Here is a 23,532-nt window from a genome sequence, read left to right as displayed (position 1 = left end):
GATTCCGAGTCGTAACGTTTTTTCATTAAGGTCATACTAACAAGTGTTCAAATAATATTTGTTAAGAAGTCTGATAACGAAACACTTTCCTACCAACAATACTAACATTGGTTGTTTCAAAAGAACATTAAACAAACAATTACAATTGAATTTACGTGTAATTTGTCTGTAGAGCCGAAATATTGAATCAACCGGAATCTTATAAGATGTCTAATTATCATTCTCTAAATTAAAATAGTAGTCTTCACATAAGAATAAGGAACCCTTATTTCTTTTTAGATAAGTATCTAGTTTTGTCTTAATCCTACAGTTCTTAGAGTGTCCTACTAACAAGTGTCCTAATGATATTTGTTAAGTCTGATAACAAAACATTTTCCTACAAACAATACTAACGTTGGTCGTTTCAAAAGAACATTGAACAAACAATTACAATTGAATTTACGTGTAATTTGTCTATAGAGCTGAAATATTGAATCAACCGAAATCTTATAAGATGTCTAATTATCATTCTCTAAATTAAAATAGTAGTCTTCACATAAGAATAAGGAACCCTTATTTCTTTTTAAATAAGTATCTAGTTTTGTCTTAATCCTACAGTTCTTAGAATAAGAACGTAAAGCTAGTAATTTAAAATTTATTCGTAAGTAAAATCTAATAAAAAATTGCTCAAATCATAATTTAAACTTGTATGTTGAAATTCATTAGCCATTAGAATTTAACCACTTACTTTCTTTAGTTCTATTTATAAAAGATATTTTAATCCATAAAGATTGATTTATATGATTCAAAATTTTAACTAAATACATCAACTTTTATTAAAACTCAGATGTCTTTAATAAATGAGACCAAAGGGGTATTAAACTATGCTAGATAAAGTGTCCATCAAATTTGAGTCATAGTAAAGATGATAGGCCAATAATTTCATAATCATACTTTGAAAGCAAGAAAAAACATGATCCATCATATTTTACCAATCATATTGGGGAATCCAAGAAAAAGTAAGAAGACATGAACAAAAGAAAGCAACGTTTGACCGTTAAAAGGGCAAGAGGAGATGGACAACCTGTCTTGTATGATAGTACCATGTGTTCCTCTTTCCAATTCCATTCAAGTTTGGAATTTTCACTTTGTTTTCTTTTTGTTTGTTCCCATTTTCTTTTTCTTCATGTTTTATCAACTCATTCTGTCTTATATTGAGAGATTCATTTGTAGAAATATGTTCTAAAATGAATGATTTTTTTTTTATTTTCAATGCACTATTAGTGTTTTTTTTGGAAGAAAATGCATTATTAGTTATTGATTGTACTATCTAATTAATATTAAGTGCATTTTTCTTAATATTATTCTCATCACTTTTAAATTGCATTTATCATGATGTTCAACGCATCAATATCTTAAAAGGATAATTTAGTAAAAGTAACTCTTTTTTTATACATTTGTCATAATATCAGTAAAATGGTCAAATTGATCACTTGTTTTGAAATGAAGTGAGTAATGATTTTGAAACTAACAAAGAGAAGACCATGCATTTTATCTTTGAGTAATGATGTTTGTAAACCCATTTTTAGATAATGTTCGAAGAAATTTTTTCTCTCTCTTTTTATTGCACTAAAATAATAAAGAGAGGAAAAAGAAAAAAGATATAATAAAAATATAGTGAAAATATGATAGAAATTTAATGATTGTTCAAATATTATTTCCTTTTAACTCTCGACACAACAACATATACTCTTCCTTTGGTTTATTTAATTGGTTATGCTAACATGCCAAGAATGTTTTAAGTAATAACTCAAAAATAAAAAATTTGTTTTTGAAAAAACTATCTTTAAAATTTTAAATAATACATTTTTAATAACTCGAGCAATCAAAATATAGATAAATAGTAATTTTGGTTCTTATAACTATAAACCAACCAACCAAAATAGTTATTTTGGTTCTTCTTTTTTTTTTTTTTTTGAGAAAAGTTATTTTGGTTCTTAAAAATGCAACGATAACCATAATAGTCATCAATGTATCAAAATTCAAAAATATTTTTTTATTGTATATTTTGTTAGTCAAAATAGTTTTTGACGTTAAAATAGTTTTTCGTTGTTGATATTAACTCTTTTCATATATTACTGATATGACAGTAAATACTTATAAGAATTGATATGATAATAAATAAATATATTGAAAGACTGAAATAATCGTATCAAAGAAGCATTTCAACATAAAATACTATTTTAATTAACATAATACATAATCAAAAACTATTTAAAAATATTTTTACACGGAGCTAAATAACTATTTATCTCATATACATAATATATGATTATGAACTATATAGTGTACTCTTGTCATAGAGCATAATTTGGGTTGATGTATGACAAGAGAAATAGAACTACGGCAGCATCAGTCTATGAGTCAGATACATTATTTTCATGAAAAGTGATTTTCTACTTTCACTGAATCACATACATATAAAACAACTACTTGGGGAAACAACAGAACGTGCAAAAAGCAATGTTGCACTGGGATTTATCTACAAATATCAATAAAAGAAAAATGGGTGTTGTTAATATGTGACACTGAACTTCGTTAAAAAAAAAGGTTTAATTGCACTTTTGACTCTTTATCTTTTTAAAAGTTACGATTTTAGTTTTCTAATTAATTAAAATACAAAACAGCCTCCTATGTATTGGATCTTTGACAGTTTTGGTCCCAATATCACTTTTGATTTAGTCTTCGCTGAGGTGGCACCCACAATGGTCGACACGTGGCACCTCACATAAGGAATGTGCGTGCCACGTCAGCGAAGACTAAGTCAAAAGTGGCATTGGAGGCCAAAACTGCCAAAAATCCAATACATAGGGGGTTGTCTTGTATTTTAATTAGTTAAGAGCCAAAATCGCAACTTTTGAAAAGATAGGGGATCAAAAGTGCAATTAAGCCAACAAAATATATATGTGACACTAGTATTTTCCAAGAAAAATAGTTAAAAAACAATTGATGTAGTGTACTATTAACTAATTAAAAACATAAAAATTCTAGTAAAAGTAAAATAACAACATAATAAATTATATTCCTAAATATGTTGGCCTAGTTAGGGTGCTGACTGAGAGATTCATAAAGGTTATTTGTGTGTTTGGTTTAATTTGTGTCAACTGGACGTACATATTAAACTATATCATGAAAATAACTCAAAATCATGGAAAAGTCAATACGAGACATGTGTTTAAGCCTCCAAACACACGTCTCATATTGACCTTTGAATTCACTGCACTCAAGGAATTTATATCATTGACAGTCGTTCAAACTTTATAGGAATTCCAAAAGAAAATGCTAGTTTCTGTTGTATAGTAATTCAAAATAATTGATACTAGTACTCTAATGATGTTTTTCCCAAGGGAAAGAGAGGTAAGAACCTAACGTGTAATTTTTCTCTTGTAAAAAAATTCTTTAAATAATTATTATTCAAATATAAGAAGATTTCTATAAAAAGTTTTAACAAACTGTGATTTGGATGAGATAGTATGGATTCTTTAAATAACACACGACATTTTAGTTTGAAGATATATATGATGTTCGGTACAGATGACTTGTGATTTTATACATTCGCTTTCATTTTTTTCAAATTATTACATGTGTCGACATGTCAATGTCATATATATAATGTATGTATCTATTTTCAATATTGAATATAAGACAGAATAAGGGTATGGAAGTAGAAACACTTAAAATAGTAGCTCTTTCCGTATGACACATATCCACGTAGGATGCTTTTGGTTATTTTTAGCTGCATTTCATAATTTTTTTTGAATTATACCAATACAGATATATAGGATTACCAGAATAATTAAATAAATTATAACATACAAACTTCATTATGTCTATAGTGGCCTGTGTTCACTTTGAAAATGTTAATTCTCTCCTTTGTTTTAGTATGTTAATTTAGATGCCTAATATCTTCTATGAAATTTGGCAATTGAGAATTCACTTTCATCATTCTATGTCAATCAAATAGGAGCAAGTAACCTTAAAAAGGACATTTCGCAGAAGACTAGAACAAGGCAACAAAATGTTAAACTTAAGAATCAAATAGATAATATTGACAACAGAGATAGGATCAAGTGTTAAATGCAGAACACAGTATCAATAATTAAGCAACAGATTCAGCATAAAAAATAAGTTATAAATAAGAAACAAACCATTGCAAAGCTAATAAACCAAACCAATTATTTCTCTAGAATGAATCAATTCACACCATTTGAAAATTTCTCTCCACAATCTTTTGAGACCGAATAAGCAGGAACATCAGCAGCAGAAGTCATTATATATCTAACAGACCCATCGGTAAAAGTATCTCCAGATTCAAGATGAGCATCAAACACAAAAACAATTTCTCCAGCATGAGCTTCATCAACTTCCTTGATTTTATCAACTTCCTCACTCTCATCATGTTCACGTCTCTTACCCAAACGAGGAATCTCAATCTTCTTACCAGTGTTAACATTTGTAATAAAATCACCCTTCTTAATAACACCCTGATAAATTCTTAGGTAAGTTAATTTTAAATACATCCTATACCAAGTTACGAAAGCCTTTGCAACAAATGGAGCATCAATACTTCCAGACAATTCAACTTTCTCGCCATTCCTATTTTGATCAAGAGCATAATTACTAACATCGATTGGACTCGGCAAATACCTAATTACACCCTCCATAAATACTTCTATCCCCTCATATCTCTCATCACTTATGATAATTGGTACAAATTTCCTTGCTATAGTTGCCCTCCGAATTGCATCATCCAGATAAGACTCTGGAATTTGGCTGCCACCATGAAGAGCTTCAGAAATTTTATCATCAATCTCTGATACAATTTCAATGAGTTCGTGTCTTTTTTTCAACACAAAGGCTTGCATATCTTTGGGTACTTCTCTTGCATCGTCATAATCAGGTATTTCAGAGCGAAAAAAGTAGGCCTTTAACTTGTTGGCAAGATCAAAAAGTCCACAAGAGCTAAAAAAGTAGGCCTTTAACTTGACAAGATCAACAAATCCAACATAACAATCGTCAATGCATATTGGAACTTGAATTGCAGCACAACGATGATTAAGCTTAGATTTTACTTGATCTACAACGTTCCATGGATCTGCTCCTCCCTGATCAAGATCGTGGATAAATATAAGCCTTGGAAGTTGAAATCTTGTCATTTGTTGATCAATAGTAATGGATTCGGTTTTAACACCATCTCGACAAGAAAGAACAAGAATTGCACTGTCATAAATACGCGAAGCTAGTTGAAAACAAACAATATATATAAGTGGTTTTATTTATTTTTAGGTTTCGTGGGAAATTATTATTTTATTTTTACCAAAATAAAGAAATCAATATTTATTTATTTTGAAGGAGTGTTAAAATTATTATTCACTACTGGAGTTAATGTGTCCTTAAGGCTTCATATATAAGACGTTCCGACTTCATGCATTGAATACCATGTCGTATGTGTTGGAAGATTAATTAATTGACTAGAACTGATATAAGAACTCATGATTAATGTGTCATGGCAGAGGTATGAACCAAATAGTAAGTAACTAGTGGTTTAGAATAATTTAAATTTCTAAGTTAGAAGAAATTTAGTTGTGATGAACCTGATCGATAATGAATCTCATGATGGAGTAGCCATACGCTAACTAAGAGGCTACGCAGAAGGCCACCAACGACGGTGAATGTCGTGACTTTATGTTGCGATGTCGACGTCGAAATTTTATGTTTCTTACTATTGATCATGTATATGATATAAATCCTTGGTTTTAAGATCATTGTTGATTGTACTGTAAAAATATTGCCCCAATTTGTTGATTATATTATGATATGTTGCCCCCAACTTGTTTTACTCTACAGGTTAGGGAGGGGATAACAAAACAAAGGTGATGTAAAAACAAATCGTTTATAAAAAAAAATTATTTTGTCAAGTAATTTAGGGGTTAAAATTTCACCAATTAAAATGAATAAATGGAAAATCGTGTGTTTGAAGTTTAATCTCTACATATTACAATGGTCTTTATCAAATGAACTATACTTACGAAGACATTGATCATTGCAGTTTAAAAATTGAGTGAGTCTTTGAAAAATTAATACCCTAAACACTTTGTACGTTCCATGTTTATTTTACTTTGGAAGCACATTCTAACGCATGCTAGTCAATAGTTAAAGCTACATTTTGTAGCTTTGTTGCAATAATACTTTAGAACATGAGAGTTTCATTTCTTTGGACAGTTTTAAATAAGTCTGAAAGTTCCATAACATTTCTTCAAATTCGTATTAATTATTTTGATTAAAAGATGATATATGAGTATATGAGATGTGCTATATATAGATCTTGTATGAAGTTAACAAACTAACAACCTAATAACAAACCCTTATTAACTAACTATATTTTCACTAACTCTAAATTTGTAATACTTGCCACAAGATCCAATTTAAGCGAGCAACCAAAATCACTCAATATGCAGTCACATGGAGAATTAAACAAATCACTACCCTAAACAACTTCTCAACCTATACAGTTTAAGGATTCTTTAAATAACACACGCCACTTTAGTTTGAGGACATTTCTGATGTTCAACGCAGATAACTCGTATGGTTTTATACATTCACTTCTACTTTTTAAATTATTACATGTGTCAATATCCTGTCCAATGTCTTGTATTTATGTATGATGTTCAGCACTGAAGTCACGTAAGAGTAAGGAAGTAGAAACACTTTAAATAGTAATTGTTTCCCTGTATGACACATATCCACGTAGGATGCTTTGGATACTTTTAGCTTCATTTCATAATTTTTTTGAATTATATCATTACAGATATAGGATTACCAGAATAATTAAATAGATTATAACATACAACTTCATTATGTCTATAGTGGCCCGTGTTCACTTTGGAAATTTTAATTCTATGAAATTTGGCAATTGAGAATTCATTTTCATCATTCCATGTCAATCAAATAGAAGCAAGTGACCCTAATTCCCTACAAAACTTCACCAAAATTTTCACCAATAAACCTTGAATCATGTTACAAAGTAGAAGAATTTCTCCAGGGGTCAATATTAGGTTTATGAGAGAGTTAGAGTAGTCGTATCATTAATGTTAGATCATCCCACAAGTCTCTGTGATGATGTAGAATGTATGAATCGATGATCGTTGAACTGAGCACATGATTGTTCTGTTGTTTGTGTTAGCACAACAATTTTCTTGTTACTCTAGCAACAAATGATTTAGGGAGAAATTGAGAGAAAAGAGTTAGATTGAATGGATTGTAATTCTATATTCTCATTAGTGAATGAAACTATGAAAATGAACATTACAATCATTTATACAAGAATGATGATCCAAAACCACAAATAGCCAAATGACAAAAAAAAAAAAAAAAAGTATAAACACGGTCAAATAACTCTGGCAGCCAATTAGACTCTCCTCTCCCGTTCATGACACCACCGTACCAAAGAAGATCTATCACTGTTGTTGCCGGAAGACTGCAGCAGAGAGAAGGGATCTTGCATGGAGGAAACCGCAAGGTACAGTGTCACCATGCTCAATAGGAAATGCAGCAATTAGGCACTTCTAAGGTCTAACAAAATGGATCATAGGATTGCGAGTTTGTCCTAGGTAGGAAACTATTTCCTTACAAGAATAATACCAAGCAGTTTGAAAATAGCATTATGATATGTATTTTTCTTGCTGCTCATGAAGTAGCTTGGCAGATGATTTTGCATCCAAATAAAGTGAACAAATTTCCTCAAGATCCGCCTACAAATTTCAAAACAGCAGCAACGTACGTTAAAGGGATAAAGTAAACAAATTACTTCAAGTGCAAACGTTCAATTCATTATTACCTTGCAGATGTTGTCTCTGCCATTTATCTTGGTGACAACGCTCGCAGGTGATAAAAGCTGAACCGCATGCCTGATATGATAAACAACACATATAAGTCACATACGAAAGGAAAAAGTTAGATAACAAGTAATCTAGAATTCAGACCTTAGAGATGTCCATTGTCCAATCTCCCCAAGGAAAGCTAAACTTTCCTCATCCACAACAAGTTCCTCCACTTGAGCTCGGATAGCTAGAATCTGTATGTTGGAGCATCCAAAATTAGCACGTTTGACATATTGAAAGGCTATTTGAAAGAAAGTTGAAGGCCATCATTTACCTGAATTATTTCAGCTGGACCGTAGGTGTGTGTTCGAATGATCACCAATCGATCCAATAGGTCAACAGGTATACCATGAGGACTGGTCATATCAGTCCCTCTGTAAAAGAACAGTCATTCTTACACTCAATTTTGAACATGATAAAAATAATTAAAATGGGATCATATTAATCTGTAACTGCTAACAAATATGATCGCAATTTTGTGTTAAGAAACTTCTATGCCCCAACAAATCATGAAAACACAGAGACATGCCCCATTGAGATACTGCAAAATCAGGTCATGCATACAGCACTGAAGAAGACTAATTAACTACAGACCTCAAAAATGACGGGCTACTAGTAATCAAATTTCATTTATCTAGTTTCTTCAAACTTTCCACTTCAGCAAAACTTAATACACAATTTTAGTTTCATCATACCTTACAGTGCATATTCCTCTATTTGTGGCGAAGATTACTATTGAAGATAGCGAGCTCTCTAAAGCACGGTTAAGATAGGAAAAACACTCCATATCTAGCATATGCACCTGTAAAGAAGCATTAGAACTTCATTAAATGGATGCAATACAATTGCAGGCTTTAATTAGGGAGAAAGTTAACGATGAAGTCACCTCGTCGATAAAGAGAACCCCAGGGACAAGTTCTGCAACACCTTCATCAATATATCGGTTCACAACCTGTCACCAACATAAGCATTTTTATAAACATATAAAATACCTTATTGTTTTTACAAGTTATAAAAAATACCTTATTAATTTCTTGTCTCAACTTGTCAGTGATTTCCGTCTTCCTAGGTTTCATCATCTGGCCCATAAGAGACAAAATATCTTGCCCACCTTGAGGTCGCGCATTGGCAGCATCCAGATCATGTAGGGTTACATCCTTTGAGCACAAAAAATAATCAAAATCACAGTAACAACCCAGTATATAGCAAGTGTCTAGAAAATATTTTTGCATAGTCTGGACCATTTATTCTTTCTTATATGCGGCAGCAGCTTCATCCCTTACCTCCACTGGGCAGTGAGAGTTGACTATGATGGTAACAACTGAAACAACAAAGATAATTGTGACGGTGACAACATCGACGGCGATGGTCGACACGACAGTAACTACGACATGGTGGGAAAAACCAATGATAGTTATACGGTTGCGGCGACAATGACAACGTCGACGACGGTGATGATGAAGATAACTTCAGCAACCACAACATCATGGCGAAGATGAAGACATCATTGGCAGAATGAGTTATTATGGTGATGATAAGTGGTTATGGCTTAGTTTCCAGATGTTGGTGGTAGGAGGTCAAAAAGAGTTATCGTTAACAGGGTTTTCTATATGATGTGGAGTTTCCTTTTTGTTTATTTTTACTTGTAACTTATTTTTAATTGTAAAGAACTTGTAAATAAATAGGGAATGAAAATGTAGTTGCTCAATTTGTGCGTGATACCTGTTGTGCCATGTAGCAGTGCTCGAAATTATATCCTAAGCTTTATTTTATTTTTTTCAGAGCTAAGGAGTAGTTAAGCTCCATACAAACAATAGAAGTGAGACTACTGAAATTAACAATTACATTTAGAAATGAAACCCGATCCATAGTACGATTTCTCACCAAGAATTCAAATATAATTTACTAAATTAGAAAATCTTTATAATCATACATAAAAAGAGCACTGCTATTTCTAGCGAGAAATAACCAGGCGAAAATTTCACGAAGCATGCACACCGTATGATTTTAATTTAGCTGGAAAAATGGGTGGTTTGATGGAAAAGTGAGACGCTACAGTAACAACACAACACAATACATTGCTCGGGATGTACTCGGGATGTTATTTCTCGCTAAAACAAGCATTACCCTAAGTATAATGAACAATCTCTTTTTTCTTGTGAACCTCTCCCTTGGGAAGTGGAACATACTCTTCAGCTTCAAGGTCAAACTCAGTAGCAAAAGCATCACTTCGGCCAACCCTTTTCACAGCCCCACTATTTGCCTCAATATATATAACATCCCTGACAGCTACCTGTATCAAAGCTGTAGAATGTTTGACACCAATATTTGTATAGATTTAAAATGACCTTTGAAAAAGAGAAAAGAATAACCTTTTCCTTGATCAAGGCATCATATATGGTGGGGTCCAACTTTAGTTGCTTGGTTCCTTTGACTGTCTTCAATCCAATTATCACATGGCTGATACTTTTACCATAATCTTCAGTTATACTCTCAGTTTCTTCAGGAGAGAGCTCGGTGACCTCGCCTTCATATACTTCCTTATTTTCCTTAATACGAAGACCGATAGCACGTCGAAAATTTTCCATAAGAACCCCGTTGAGTATACTTCGGAACCAACCATTGGGCAGAATGGAACCTTGGTCCCAAGCTCCTGACATATCCCAAGTGCTAATGCAGTCTTTCCGGTTCCCGGGGGCCCAGCGAGAAGGAGTGCCTTGCCAGCCATCTTCTTCTGGCGTATCATGTCGACCACAAGGCCACACGCTTCTCTTGCCTCAGCTTGTCCCACAAACCCAGAAGCAAAAGGCAATGCTTTTCCACTCACCTGAACAATGACCAAACCTTTGAGCATAGCAAGAAATAAGCAAAAGGGTATGGCTTCACACACAACAAACACAAAACGGAGAAAATAACTTATTAAATTGAGGAAGAGAAGAGAACGAACCTCAAGACCTAGGCCTTTAATGTGAGTGTGAGTAGCAACACGCTGTTTCTTTGTTGTCGACTGAACCTCTTCAATTTTCATCTTTGTAGTCAATCTTGGATAGCGGGATAGCCGTATGACAAATAGCGGTCACTGATATTTGATTATTTTTTTAACAAATTACATTAAACAAACTTGTATATAATTTTGACATGCATGGGGAGAGAGATTGAAGGGAGAAGAACATGACACAGATTGAGAATGAGAAGCAAAGCGGCAGCAATGTATATGAGGAAGAGGAAATGAAATAAGGCTAGGGTTTGAGTGTATATCACTTACAAATTGGACTAGGTATAATCCGAAAATGTCGTATAAAAAAGAGGGAAAAAAGGTGGACACACAACCAAAAATTATGTGCAGAAAGTGGCTAGGGTCCTATGTTTTAAGACTTCATAAAAATTGAGTGGGAGGTAGAAGTCAGTTTCTAGCATAATTAGCATGAAATGTAACAAAACTATGAATGCAATTAGAATCGGGGGACAATTCAACGTGAATATGCTTTTGATTAAAAAATAGGTCGGACGAACCTATTTTTTTTGTCCCTCTATTGCACAAAGTAATTCAAAATTTCATAGGATAGTTTGCCTATGATGGAAAATATTTAGGACTAAAACTTGATAAAAAATTTAGAGGAAATAAAAAGCAAAATTTGAAAATTGTATAAGGACAAAAAACTTATTTAACCCTAAATTAGAAAAGGTAAAAAGAAAAGGAAGGAATGTATGTCTCATGGTAAGTCCCAAATGGTAAAGGCGACGACGCCGCTCCACAAGGCAATAAAATATGAGACAACTCCAATGGAGATGCCACCAGTTACGATGGTGACATCAACACCAGATGCATTTGTTTATGACGATTACATGAGAATTATGCAAACAAGAAATACTTGCGTACAAAACGAATAATAACATGACAATCATTAACTTTTTAATAAAAATGTAAAATTAATATAATGAAAATCGGTTCTAATCTTATTTCTCTTGGTCACTTTGATAAAATCATTGTTTGCAATCAAGTCATGCGCTGACTACCAAACAACCCTTCTATCAACCCCCCTGGGAATCAATAGAGTTTGATTGAACGATAATTTCGTAGGCAGAGCATAACTTGATGTGCAAACAATAATATTTTTTCAACGGTAAAGAGAAAAATAAGGAGAACCGATTTCATTATCTTAACTTTACATTTTTATTAAAAAAATAATTAATGACTATATGTTATTTTTCATTAGTTATAAAACCATAACATGTTCGTTTGTACACAAGTATCTCTCTCAATAACTTAGTACTAAGATGCATTGAAAATCTCTCGTCACTATTTATATATCCAAATTTCGTAAAATAAAAAATACATAGTTGCAAAGATATATTACAAGTTTTTGCTTTGCGAATAAGAATTGACATTCTCATTGATCATGAAAATCTCTAAAGTCTGAGATGTGAATTTTCTTCTATAATTATCACCACAAAAACAATTTGTAAATCACAACACTCAATTTTAAAAATTATTAAATTCTAAAAACAAAAAAAAATTGTAAACTAAATTAATGCAATAGCTCTCAATTATAATGAAATTTCTGCTCATAGCTTGAAACAAAAGACAAAGTATCACAAAGCAAATATAACAGAGACACTTGTATATTACACATAACAGAGACGCATCGATACCAGGGGTGGACCCAGACATTCTACATTGTTGTGGCTAAAATTTCATGATGCAGATTATACTAACAACAAGAATTAACATTGTTTGATGCAATACAATTACAATAAAAATCGTCTACTATCCATTTGTTGAAAATGAGCTAAATGAGCTAAAATAACATCAATGCTAATTGTGAAAAGAACATTTTTTCTATATAAGTTATAACTTATAAGACGGTCATTTAGCCACAATTGTACACAGAAGTCACAATGCTCAATAAGCAATTATCATGTACAAGCAATTTTTCCAAACTCTATAACAATGAACTTAATTCTTTTTTTTGAACAAATTATATTATTAATAAAAAAAAAAACATATGGCATTTGGCGGTAGCAAAAAAGCTATGGCATATTTCCATGCATTCAGAAAAGCTATTAACGATTCTCAATCTCCAATTCTAAAACCCTAAAAAGTTTCTCAATTCTCAATTCTAAAACCCTAAAACAAGACATTGGTGAAGGAATGAGAAACTAGAGAATCAATTGGATTACCTTGACGTAGAGTGAGTGAGAACTGCGAGAGAGATGGTTGGTTTGAAGGTGATGCTGAGAGTGGAGAAGAGAGAGGCCTTGACGGGGTTTGTTTCTTGTTGTGAGAGAGAAGAAATAAAATTGATGTGTGTTGTGTTCTGGGTTCTCAGCGTATACACGGTGGGCACTTGGCTGTATACGGTGGGTCCGTTCCTGATTTATACCAGTATAAATTGTTTTTTTTTTTGAGGGAGCAGTATAAATGTTAACAATGTGAACATTTAATAGCGTCATCGTGAGTTTAAGAGTTGACACAGACAACACAGGATAATATACGTGAGGTTTAAACCTCAGCGGAAAAAAAAAATCTTTAATAGTAAATTTTTTATCTGTGGCAAAAAAAAAAACCTATAATAGTAAGTTTTTATTAAAATATGTGTGATCAATGTATTCACATGCATTCACTTATTAATAAGATCCTAATTAAAAAAATTAAGTTCCTTGGGCTCTAGTGATAAAGAGCTTATTCGAAGAACGTACCCGGGAATATCGGGTTCGATTCCTAGGAGAACAATATTTGACCAATGCACATGCCTCTACGCATTAGCCGAATTAGTCGTCCACCTTTGGTGGGTTGGAAACCGGTGCGAAAACCAAAAAAAAAAAATCCTAATTAAAAAAGGAAAATGATATCTTGGCTCATAATACATAGATTTAAAGCCAAATGTCGAAACTTAATTTTGAAAATTGTGCATTTAATGTCTTTTTTTAATCCTTAACTTGTGCCCTTAGGGCATAAGTTAGTATGACCCAATAAAAATATACATTAGGACATACATTCTTTAGAAGGTTAAATATGTTTTTGATCCCTATAAATATCTCAATTTTTTTTTCGTTTTAATCCCTATAAGAAATTTCTTCAACTTTTAATCCTTATTTTTAAGTTAATTTTTGTATTTTTTAATGACATTTTGCATAAATGTGTAGGAAATTGTAAAAATCTTTCCAAAAAAAATTAGAATTTTTTAACAAAATATAAATCATATATGAAAAATGTTAATATCAACATTAAAAGATTATTTTGACTAACAAAAATATACGATCAAAAACTATTAAAAATTTTGATGCATTACTTGTTCTTTATTTCAGGAACCAAAATTACTAGTAATCGGTAAATTTCATACGTATCACACACTCTTTCATAAAAAAAAATATATATCACACATAATAAAAGAATAGGTTAAATTGCACTCTTCGCCTCCTAAGTTTTAAAATGTTGCGATTTTGGCTCACTATTAAAAAAATTGCAAAAGTGACCCATATTTAAGGAAATATAATCTTTTGACCCTTTAACATAGGGGAAATATGATCTTTTGACTCCTTATCTTTTAAAAAGTTACGATTATAACCCCTATCTTGGAACACACGATATCTTCTCAATAATTTTGGGACGAAAGGAGTCTAAAAATTGCCATTTTTTTATCTTTGTTTTGACAAAAAATATTGCTATTTTTTTAGAAAAATGCAGTATAACTTCAAAAATAAAAATCCTTTTCACACAGGCACACATAAACCAACACATATATAAAACCTCCCATCTTTCCTCCTTCAAAACCCACTCACTCGTTACTCGTCGAATCAACTCGACTCAGAACTCAGAACCCTAATCATCACCGCCATGGATCCTCTCGAACCATTGATCGCACAAATCCAAGGTCTATCAAGCTCCTCCGCCGACATCGCTCGTCTTCATACCATCTTGAAACACTCCGATGAAACTCTCCGTTCCGATTCATCTCGTCTCTATCCAATTCTTCAACTCATTGATCCTTCCATTCATTCTCTCGGTTTTCTCTATCTTCTGTACGTATCACAATAATCTTATTCTTTCTTATAATCGCTTTTTAATTACTAGATTTTAGCTTCTTTTTTTGTTATTGTTGATTGAATGTTTAAACCCCATTCCTGGACTCTTAAGCCAAATATTCACTTTTATTTTGATGTTATTTTTTTATTTGAATTTATTACCAATCTATGAAGTACACACTGGATACGACCCTGACACGTTGACATGGATTCGACACTGACTGTAAAAGTGACTTAATTGAATATAATTACATGCGTCAGTGGTGTCGGACACCAGACATGCCTTCCATCGGAAATGTCGGTGCTACATAGTTCTCAATTTCTATTACCTTCTAATATTGCCATGACCTGTTTGGATGAATAAACAACTGAATGTCATATATAACACCACACTATACTGATACGACATTGAAACATACGATTACATTCAATTATGTCATTTTCTCAAATTATTTTGGGTATCAAAGTGTTAGTATCGAGTCCGGTGTCTGTGCTTCGTAAGTAAGCAATCCTTACTTTGCCTTCATTTTTTTATAATAGCAGAATAGAATCTCTTTTTTAATATATCTATATATTCTTAGATTTTAGGTATTGTTGTTGTTGTTGATTTAATGTTAAAACCCTAGTTTCTGGACTCTATAGAGTTTTTTTTTTTAATATTCAGCAGGTTGTTATTATTTGTTTAGAATTTAGACCCAATTAGATTAGCTTCTAGCTATGAAGCCACTAACGTGTACACCTCAGACGACACTAACACGTCAACACCGGTGATAATTTGTGTAAATGGCATAATTGATTCTAATCACATGTGTTAGTGTTGGACACCAACATGTGTTGCACACCGGACACGCCTCCAATATAGCTTATGAAAACATCTTTTAGAATATACAAAAACAATTCAACTTTATTTTATCTTTTGCTATAAAAATAGCTTATGTAGCTTATGCTTAAGCGCTTATCATGATAAGCGCTAAGGCTAAGCTGCAAATATGTTGTTTATCCAAACAGGCCCTTAGTCCTAATTTTTATTGGCTTCTAGTAAATGGCATTGTTTAGATAAACATCTTAATTAAGCAATTATAACATAAAACTTGTCATATAAATGCTTATGTATGAGTTATTTCTATAAAATAAAGATAAATTGTTTCCATATAAGGTATATGTGGTTTTCATAAGCTTAGCTTATGGAAATAAGATGAAAACAGCTAGCTTATATACATGTCATTATTGTTGTTGGATTAAATGTTAAACCCTAGTTGATGGACTCTAGAACCAAATATTCACTTTTTTGCTTAGGTGGTAATTATTTCCTTTGAATTTAGTCCCAATTTGGATAAACAACTTAATTATGCGCTTATAGCTTAAACAGTTATCATATAAAAATGCTTATGTATTAGCTATTTCTTTTACAAAAAATAAGATAAAACCGAATTGCTTTTATATAAGGTATAAGCTGTTTTCATGAATTGTCTTGGAGAGCTTATGGAGTAAGTTGAAAATAGCTTATGCATATGTTATAAGTTGTTTTCATAAGCTCTTTGAAACAGTCTAACAAGTGGTTATGTCAATAGGTAAACTTAAATAAGTCAATCAAACAGACATTTAGTATATAAGATTTGGATCATCTTAAGTGAGTTGAGAGTAAAGTAAGAAAATGAGCGCTTGTTATTTTAACACACTCGTAATTTGTGTTGCATGTGCATGTAATATGTAAAATTAACAATTGAATTCTTCATCAATGGTTGATATAATTACCTCAGACTCTAAATTGCTCACTTTAAAGGAGTTACATACTAGAATACAAGTGTTTCTGAATTGAAATAATCTGTAGTCTTTTATTTGTGATAAAGTATTGATAATCTATGAATCACATTTCACTGATACGTAGACACTGATCATAATTTGAGAAAAAGAAAGTGATTCAATGTAACCATATGCATCGGTGTCGTGCTGGTGTCGGACACCGGACATACCTTCATTATGAAGAGTGCTACAACTATAACTTTATAGGAGTGAATAGAGAAGCTAATTAAGGAACTTTCTGAAAAATTGAGATGCAGGGTAAAATTTGAACTTAGATAGGAGAAAGAAAAAGTTTTTTATTTTATTTTTATAACTGTTGATATATTTTTTTTCAGAAGTGCTTGCATTCGAGTTTATCTGAACTGTTCCTTAAATCTTGTTCACGTGCCTGTTTTGTTTGTTATGGAATAGTGAATTTATTTTTTCTGTTTTTATTTAATTGGAGACATACATTTATGGTTACAGAGATGCATTCTCAGCTGCTTCAGTTTCAAATCAGCAGCAAGCTGAAGAGGCAGTTCCGATCATAGCAAGATTCATCAATGCTTGCAGTGTGGAGCAGATTCGGTTGGCGCCAGAAAAATGTACTTGCTTTGTGTTGAAATATTGGGATTTCAATATTGCATTATTGAGCTTGTTTACTATTTACCCACAGAATAATGTTTCACCATCTTACCATAACATATACACCCTCCGGTCACTAATATAAGCAAAAAATTACATTTTAGATTCATTCATTTAATGATGTACATGGTCTTTATTATAGACCACATACATCATTAAATGAATGAACCTAAAATGTAGTTTTTTTGCTTATATTAGTGACCGGAGGGTGTACAAGTTTTAAGAACAAACAACTTGATGTGGAAAGATGCTGAAATATGGATGGATTATTTGTGAAAAATATGTTGTGAGTTGTGACGTCATTTTATACTTATTTTCCGTGTTACTGTTTCCTTCCATGTCCGAGTCTCTTTGAATTAAATGTTGACAAAGTTGTTTACAGAAAAACTGACATTGGAGAAGTTATTTTAAGAATAATAGAATTTTTTTCAAAGGAGTTTCATTTGAATTGGAGGAACTACAAAAGGCGACATGCTGTCCCCTTTCTAGTCCCTCCAATTCATGGAAAAGTTTCTCTTAAAATATTTTGAAGGAATACATGGTGTCTATTACCCAGTCCATTAAAAGTTTTAGATTATAATAACTTAAACACAGCCTTTGATGTCTTTCTATTATTATTTTAATGTATCTTGAGTTCTGGATTGGTTATACTTATAGGTGTTATGCGCATACAAGAATTACCGTTTCTTTTTGTGATTTTGTTTTCTATTTGTTGTTTTTGGCTGTTGTAGTTGTATCTGTTTGCAAGAGGTTGAAGGACCTAGTAACGCTGCTGGAAGCTCCTATACGTGGGGTGGCTCCAATGTTCACTGCTCTTCGGAAACTTCAAGTCTCCGCTGAGCATTTGACTCCTCTGCATGCAGAGTTTCTTATGCTTTGCTTGTTGGCAAAATGCTACAAAACTGGTCTATCCATATTGGATGATGATGTTTTTGAAGTAGACCATCCGCGAGACCTTTATCTGTACTGTTATTACGGGTGCGTTGCTTTCTTCTTTTCTTTTGAGTTGGAAAAGAGAGACAGATGTAGGATTTGTTCATATATTTCAGTATTGCATTTTAGTTATATAACATACTGTAATTTCTTCAACATACTCGACTTGTTCTTTACTTCTTTCTCAATAAAATGTAGGTAGTTCTGTTTTTCACATCTACTGCTTGTGAATCTTTCATATGTTATTTCAATTGTAATTTAATGGGAGTTGAAACTTGGAAGGGGAAGAAGTAAAAAAGAAATGAAAGGGGAGGAACAGGAAGAGTATAGAAATTTAATTAAAAGTTTCTTTCCCCTGTTTGATGTTTGAAGTCCTCCTTGAAAGTCGTCTAAATTGGTGGCATTTTAAAAAGTAAAATGTTATTTAAAAATGGTAAGGGAGGCTTTGATTTCTTTGCAAATGGATTTCAGAGTTCCGTTATGCCCCACAACCCTGGTTCCCAAGTTAAAGGGTGGGCTGGCTGCATATGGAGGGCATTTAGTAGCTAACATTGCAATGCTAGTGTCATAGACTGCATATGGAGGGCATTTAGTAGCTGTAGACTGAGATATTGTATTCTTTGTTTCATGCTTCTTTGATTTCTATCATAATCTTTTTGTTCTCCTCCCAACTGCTTTTGGTCTTGATTATTTTAGGATAATTTAAACCAAGTTATCCAGGGTTATTTGTTCTTCCTGCTGAAATTAAGTACCCATTTTTAAAATACAACTGTGTTGTATTAGGTATAGCTGTAAATGAAGATATAAAAAATCACCCCATATTTTCTATATTTTGTTTTAAAAAGAACTTGCATCAAACTTAGGAATGTTGTATTTTCATATTAACTTTAAAAATCTCGAAAATAACCAAACCTTACAAGTGAGTTTGAGCAAGTGTATCTGTATGGTAGGTGAGAATATATTGTTGATCTTAGAAACTATGATGTCAATTACGGTGGCAAATCCACATGTTGATCACTATCATTGACCCAGGGCAATGGTCTCTTCTTTAACTGAGTTTATGAAAGATTCTGTATTGTAGTTTGACCCCTGTCGAAATTTGGGGCCTAACTCATCCTTACAAAACCGGCTTGTAAGGTGAGGAGTGCCTCCTCTTTATAAACTCTTCTCAAGAGTGCTATCTATCCGATGTGGGACTAAATCCACCCCTCAAAGCCAACACGTTGAAGGTGTTGGAGGCTGCAATGAAGGCTAACCAAAGGCCGCAATTAAGGCGACTAGGGGCAGACCGCAATTAAGGCGGAATTTCCAACACACACCCTCACGCTTCAGCCCGGCCCAATGGGCCTGAAGCGTGGACGATGCGGGAAGCCCAACAATAGATCTAGGATAGGCTCTGATACCATGTCGAAATTTGGGGCCTAACTCATCCTTACAAAGCCGGTTTTGTAAGGATGAGTTAGCCCCCCCCCCCAAGGCCATTTCATCGGAATAGTCAGCATGTGTATTTACTTTCATTGACAGCCGAATTATTCAAATGAAATGAAATAGGATTTGACAGCCGAATTATTCTATTAGTTAATATTTTGATTATCATTAGATTGAAATGTGCATCCGGTAAATGATGAGTACATTGAATAGCTAAACCAACATTTTGGTGATTCAGTTAATGCTGTTTCACAAGTTCTTAGTGAGGAATTTGCATACTACTAAACTTTTTTTTTTTTTAATGGCTCAGACTACGGTGTCTGAATTTTTACTTTATTATTGTTAAGAGCATAAAGTATCTTATAATATCTTTTATATTGCATTAGAATAACTTATTTTATTTCCTAGGATCTTTTATAATCTCGCAGTATCTTAAACCTTCTTAGGATTTTATATTACTCTTGATCTCCCTATTTAGGACCAGAATGTTTGTATCCCTATAAATAGGGTTTTGTCATTTGTATTTAGTCAACATCCAACATATTTCATCATATTGATATTTCTTATTGTTTTCTTTCATCTAAAATCTCTTAACTTTAACATTTACAGAGGTATGATATGCATCGGGCAGAAGCGCTTTCAGAAAGCATTGGACCTTCTTCATAATGTAAGTAATCATGAATAACTGCAACTTTGTATAGCCCGTGTTTCATGACCTTGTTCTGATATCAACCTTTTGTTTCGGCAATGTTTGTAGTAGCTAATGGGTAATATTTTGTAGGTTGTAACTGCTCCCATGACTATGATGAATGCTATAGTTATTGAAGCTTACAAAAAATATATATTGGTTTCTCTTATTCGTCATGGACAGGTAAGCCTTTATATAATTTCTTGCTTCTAAGTGATAAACTGTTTGTCTAATTTCTTTGAGATTTCAGTGGAGTAGTTTCCCTATGCATCTCAGTCAAAATATCGTCTTTAGTAACATAAGGCAGTTGTTCATCTTCAGATTTTTTCTCATTTTGACTAATTTACACGTTATAGTGTGAGGTTCTATCTTTGTGATTAATCATCTAACCTGATATGCGTTGGGTGGCAGTTCTCTACCAGTCTTCCCAAGTATGCTTCTCCACTCGCTCAAAGAAATCTGAAACTCTTTTGTCAGGTATGACTTCAATTTAGTTGAGGCTAGAAAAATATAGGAAGTCGTTAACCTTTTTTGAACAAAATATTCACATTGATGTTCTTTTGTAAAATATTTTGAGCACATTTTAAAATTATATACTGAAAAACCTGTGCTAATTACACACTAAAACAGTGATATGCACAAACGGAAAAAGAGTGAAAATTCTAGCCTTAAATAGTAATTATTTACAACATTCACTTGGTTGCTTCCAGTTTCTGACTTTGTATTTGGCCGCAAGAGCTTTTAATATTAAAGGCATTTTTAACTGGTTTCGTTGAGGCCTTGAGTTTCTTAACATATACTGTGAGTGAGGTGAGATGATGTTTCTGGTCATAAGCGTTTTGTTTATCCAGCCTCTTACACTGTGAAGACTGAAGGTCATCTGACCCTGTACATAGATAGGATGAAGGTCATCTGACCCTGTACATAGATAGGATTTTGGAATCTATCGTTACCAATGAGACCCCCCTTCCACAGTATGCTCGCTTCGTGTTTCTTCTTCTAGGTTTTGCAGAGACCACCAATCTTAGAAGTTAGATTCCATTTGTGGCTTCCCTCAGTTTATTATTTTTATTCAAATTTGATTATTTAGAATAATTTTCTTGTGTATCAACTTGAATGGGAAACATGACTTGCCATTGGCTAGTTTGGTTGATTAATTTGAAACACATTTATGAATATAATCTGCCTCTCAAGCCTATATTTCGAAGTTAATAACTTGAGCCGTGCTGACGTCTATTAATTTTATTCTCTCATTTCAGAACCCTTGTATTGAATTGGCACAGACTTATAACAATGGAAAAGTTGCAGAAGTAGAGGCCTTTGTCAATGCAAATGCAGGCAGGTTTGAAGCGGTGGGTTCCTTCTCATACTCATCCTTTATTTTAAGCATCTGGCATTGAGACGAAGCTTGGCTATGCACCAAGTCTAACTTCCGGTTTTAATGTTCTGCAGTATTTATCAAGCTTTCTCTGAAACTGCCTGTTTATGTGACATACTGATAGTTTTTATTTGTAAATTTTCTTTTTTAGGATAACAACCTTGGACTGGCTAAGCAGGTTGTATCATCCATGTATAAGAGGAATATTCAGAGATTGACACAGACATACTTGACCCTTTCTCTCGAAGACATAGCTAACACTGTTCATTTAAATAGTGCCAAGGAAGCTGAAATGCATGTGCTACAAATGGTTGTCCTCATAATGATTTTATTTTTTTGCTTCATTTTCATATAGCATCAAAATTTACCATTAATAACATATTTCTGATCTACAGATTCAGGATGGTGAGATATATGCAACAATCAACCAGAAGGATGGAATGGTGAGATTCTTGGAGGATCCTGAGCAATACAAAACCTGCGAAATGATTGAGCATATCGATTCATCAATCCAGAGGTATGATTTTGGTTTGTTCAAACTAAGCTCACTAATGTTCAATGCCTTTCTTGTACTACCTGATATAACAATCAACAATTTTCACCTGAAATTTCAAATGAAAATATGCTGCCAAAAAATGTTTTTAATTAATTATTTGATGGTTACTTAATGTTCAGAATAATGGCACTGTCAAAGAAACTTACTGCGACGGATGAACAAATTTCATGTGATCAGTTGTACTTGTCCAAGGTGAGTGTTCAATCGTTTTCATTTGGTTATCTAAACTTGTATATAGAAGGGTTAAATATGTTTAGTCCCCATAAAGTTACCAGCTTTAGTTTTTAGTCGCCATAATATTACCAACTTTCATTTTTAGCCCCTATAAAATGTCTTTAGTCCTTCAAATATTTTCTATCAACAGTTTGGTCCCTACTGTTAAATTCCAGCCTCTGTGGTTAACAGAAGTCCACGTGGCACTTGCCACATTGACTTTTTACTGACGTGGAGGGTTTCTAATTTATTAACACTTTTTTAAAATTAATTTAATCATTATTAAATATTGCAATTTACGATTTTTAAGATAAAATATCTCAAATTTTTCCCAAATCAATCACGTGAACGTGGTCCCAAGGAGACTCCCTGATGAACTCAAGGCCTTAAAAACTATATATGATGGTCCTGGGAGTGATCTAACCAGTTTGCGATGAAATTCGAAGAAAAAAAAAGTATGGATGGAAATATATTTTAGGGACTAAAAGTTGATGAAAACTTTTTATATGGACAAAGAGTGAAAGTTGGGAATTTTATAGGGATTAAAACATATCTAACACTATAGAATGATCATTAACTAACAAGAGTGATTGTTTTCAGGTTGGAAGAGAGAGACAGAGATATGATTTTGATGACTATGATGTTCCAACAAGATTCAACATTTAAGATTAGGGTACCTGTTCATAGTGCTGTGAATGATTGAAGTAGATCTGTTTCATTGACCTTTTCCCTTTACTCTTGGTTACCTTGGATCTGTTAGTTGGGGAGTATTTTTATTTTGCTCCCAAATGAGATAAACTTGGTGGATGTTAAATTGTCTTATCAACTACTTAAAAACTTCGATTCATTTTTGCACATTCATGTATGCTCTGTTGGCTTAGCATGTTGCAGTAGTATGAGATTTATCTATTAATTTAGTATGATATATTGTTTGTATCATGAGATATTTGAGTCTTAGGCATTA

The 23,532-nt window shown here is 32.8% G+C and overlaps 2 protein-coding genes, 1 non-coding gene and 1 pseudogene across 3 annotated transcripts; 1 reads left to right on the top strand and 3 right to left on the bottom strand.

The window, feature by feature from the left end:
* Positions 1 to 4,232: 4,232 nt before the first annotated feature.
* LOC11414489 (elongation factor G-1, mitochondrial) lies at positions 4,233 to 5,195 on the bottom strand. The gene has a single exon (XM_003618773.3). The coding sequence runs from the start codon at positions 5,193 to 5,195 to the stop codon at positions 4,233 to 4,235; it is 963 nt and encodes a 320-aa protein (XP_003618821.2).
* Positions 5,196 to 7,288: 2,093 nt separating this feature from the next.
* On the bottom strand, positions 7,289 to 13,325 carry LOC11408832 (ruvB-like protein 1; annotated as a pseudogene).
* LOC112416131 (small nucleolar RNA R64/Z200 family) lies at positions 12,281 to 12,376 on the bottom strand. Its single transcript, XR_003006445.1, has one exon. It is a non-coding gene; the product is annotated as a small nucleolar RNA R64/Z200 family (small nucleolar RNA).
* A 1,313-nt stretch (positions 13,326 to 14,638) lies between the features above and the next one.
* On the top strand, positions 14,639 to 23,510 carry LOC11408831 (COP9 signalosome complex subunit 3). Its single transcript, XM_003618770.4, has 11 exons — positions 14,639 to 14,942; positions 17,214 to 17,332; positions 18,104 to 18,350; positions 20,343 to 20,400; positions 20,515 to 20,604; positions 20,833 to 20,898; positions 21,681 to 21,773; positions 21,951 to 22,109; positions 22,195 to 22,316; positions 22,475 to 22,547; positions 23,169 to 23,510. The coding sequence occupies exons 1-11, from the start codon at positions 14,758 to 14,760 to the stop codon at positions 23,232 to 23,234; spliced, it is 1,278 nt and encodes a 425-aa protein (XP_003618818.1). The 5' UTR covers positions 14,639 to 14,757; the 3' UTR covers positions 23,235 to 23,510.
* The last annotated feature ends 22 nt before the right edge of the window (positions 23,511 to 23,532 follow it).

Source organism: Medicago truncatula, chromosome 6 (assembly GCF_003473485.1).
Source record: "Medicago truncatula cultivar Jemalong A17 chromosome 6, MtrunA17r5.0-ANR, whole genome shotgun sequence".
Lineage (NCBI taxonomy): Eukaryota > Viridiplantae > Streptophyta > Magnoliopsida > Fabales > Fabaceae > Medicago > Medicago truncatula.
Note: the sequence above shows the minus strand (reverse complement) of the source record. Positions and strands in the feature narration are given on the sequence as shown.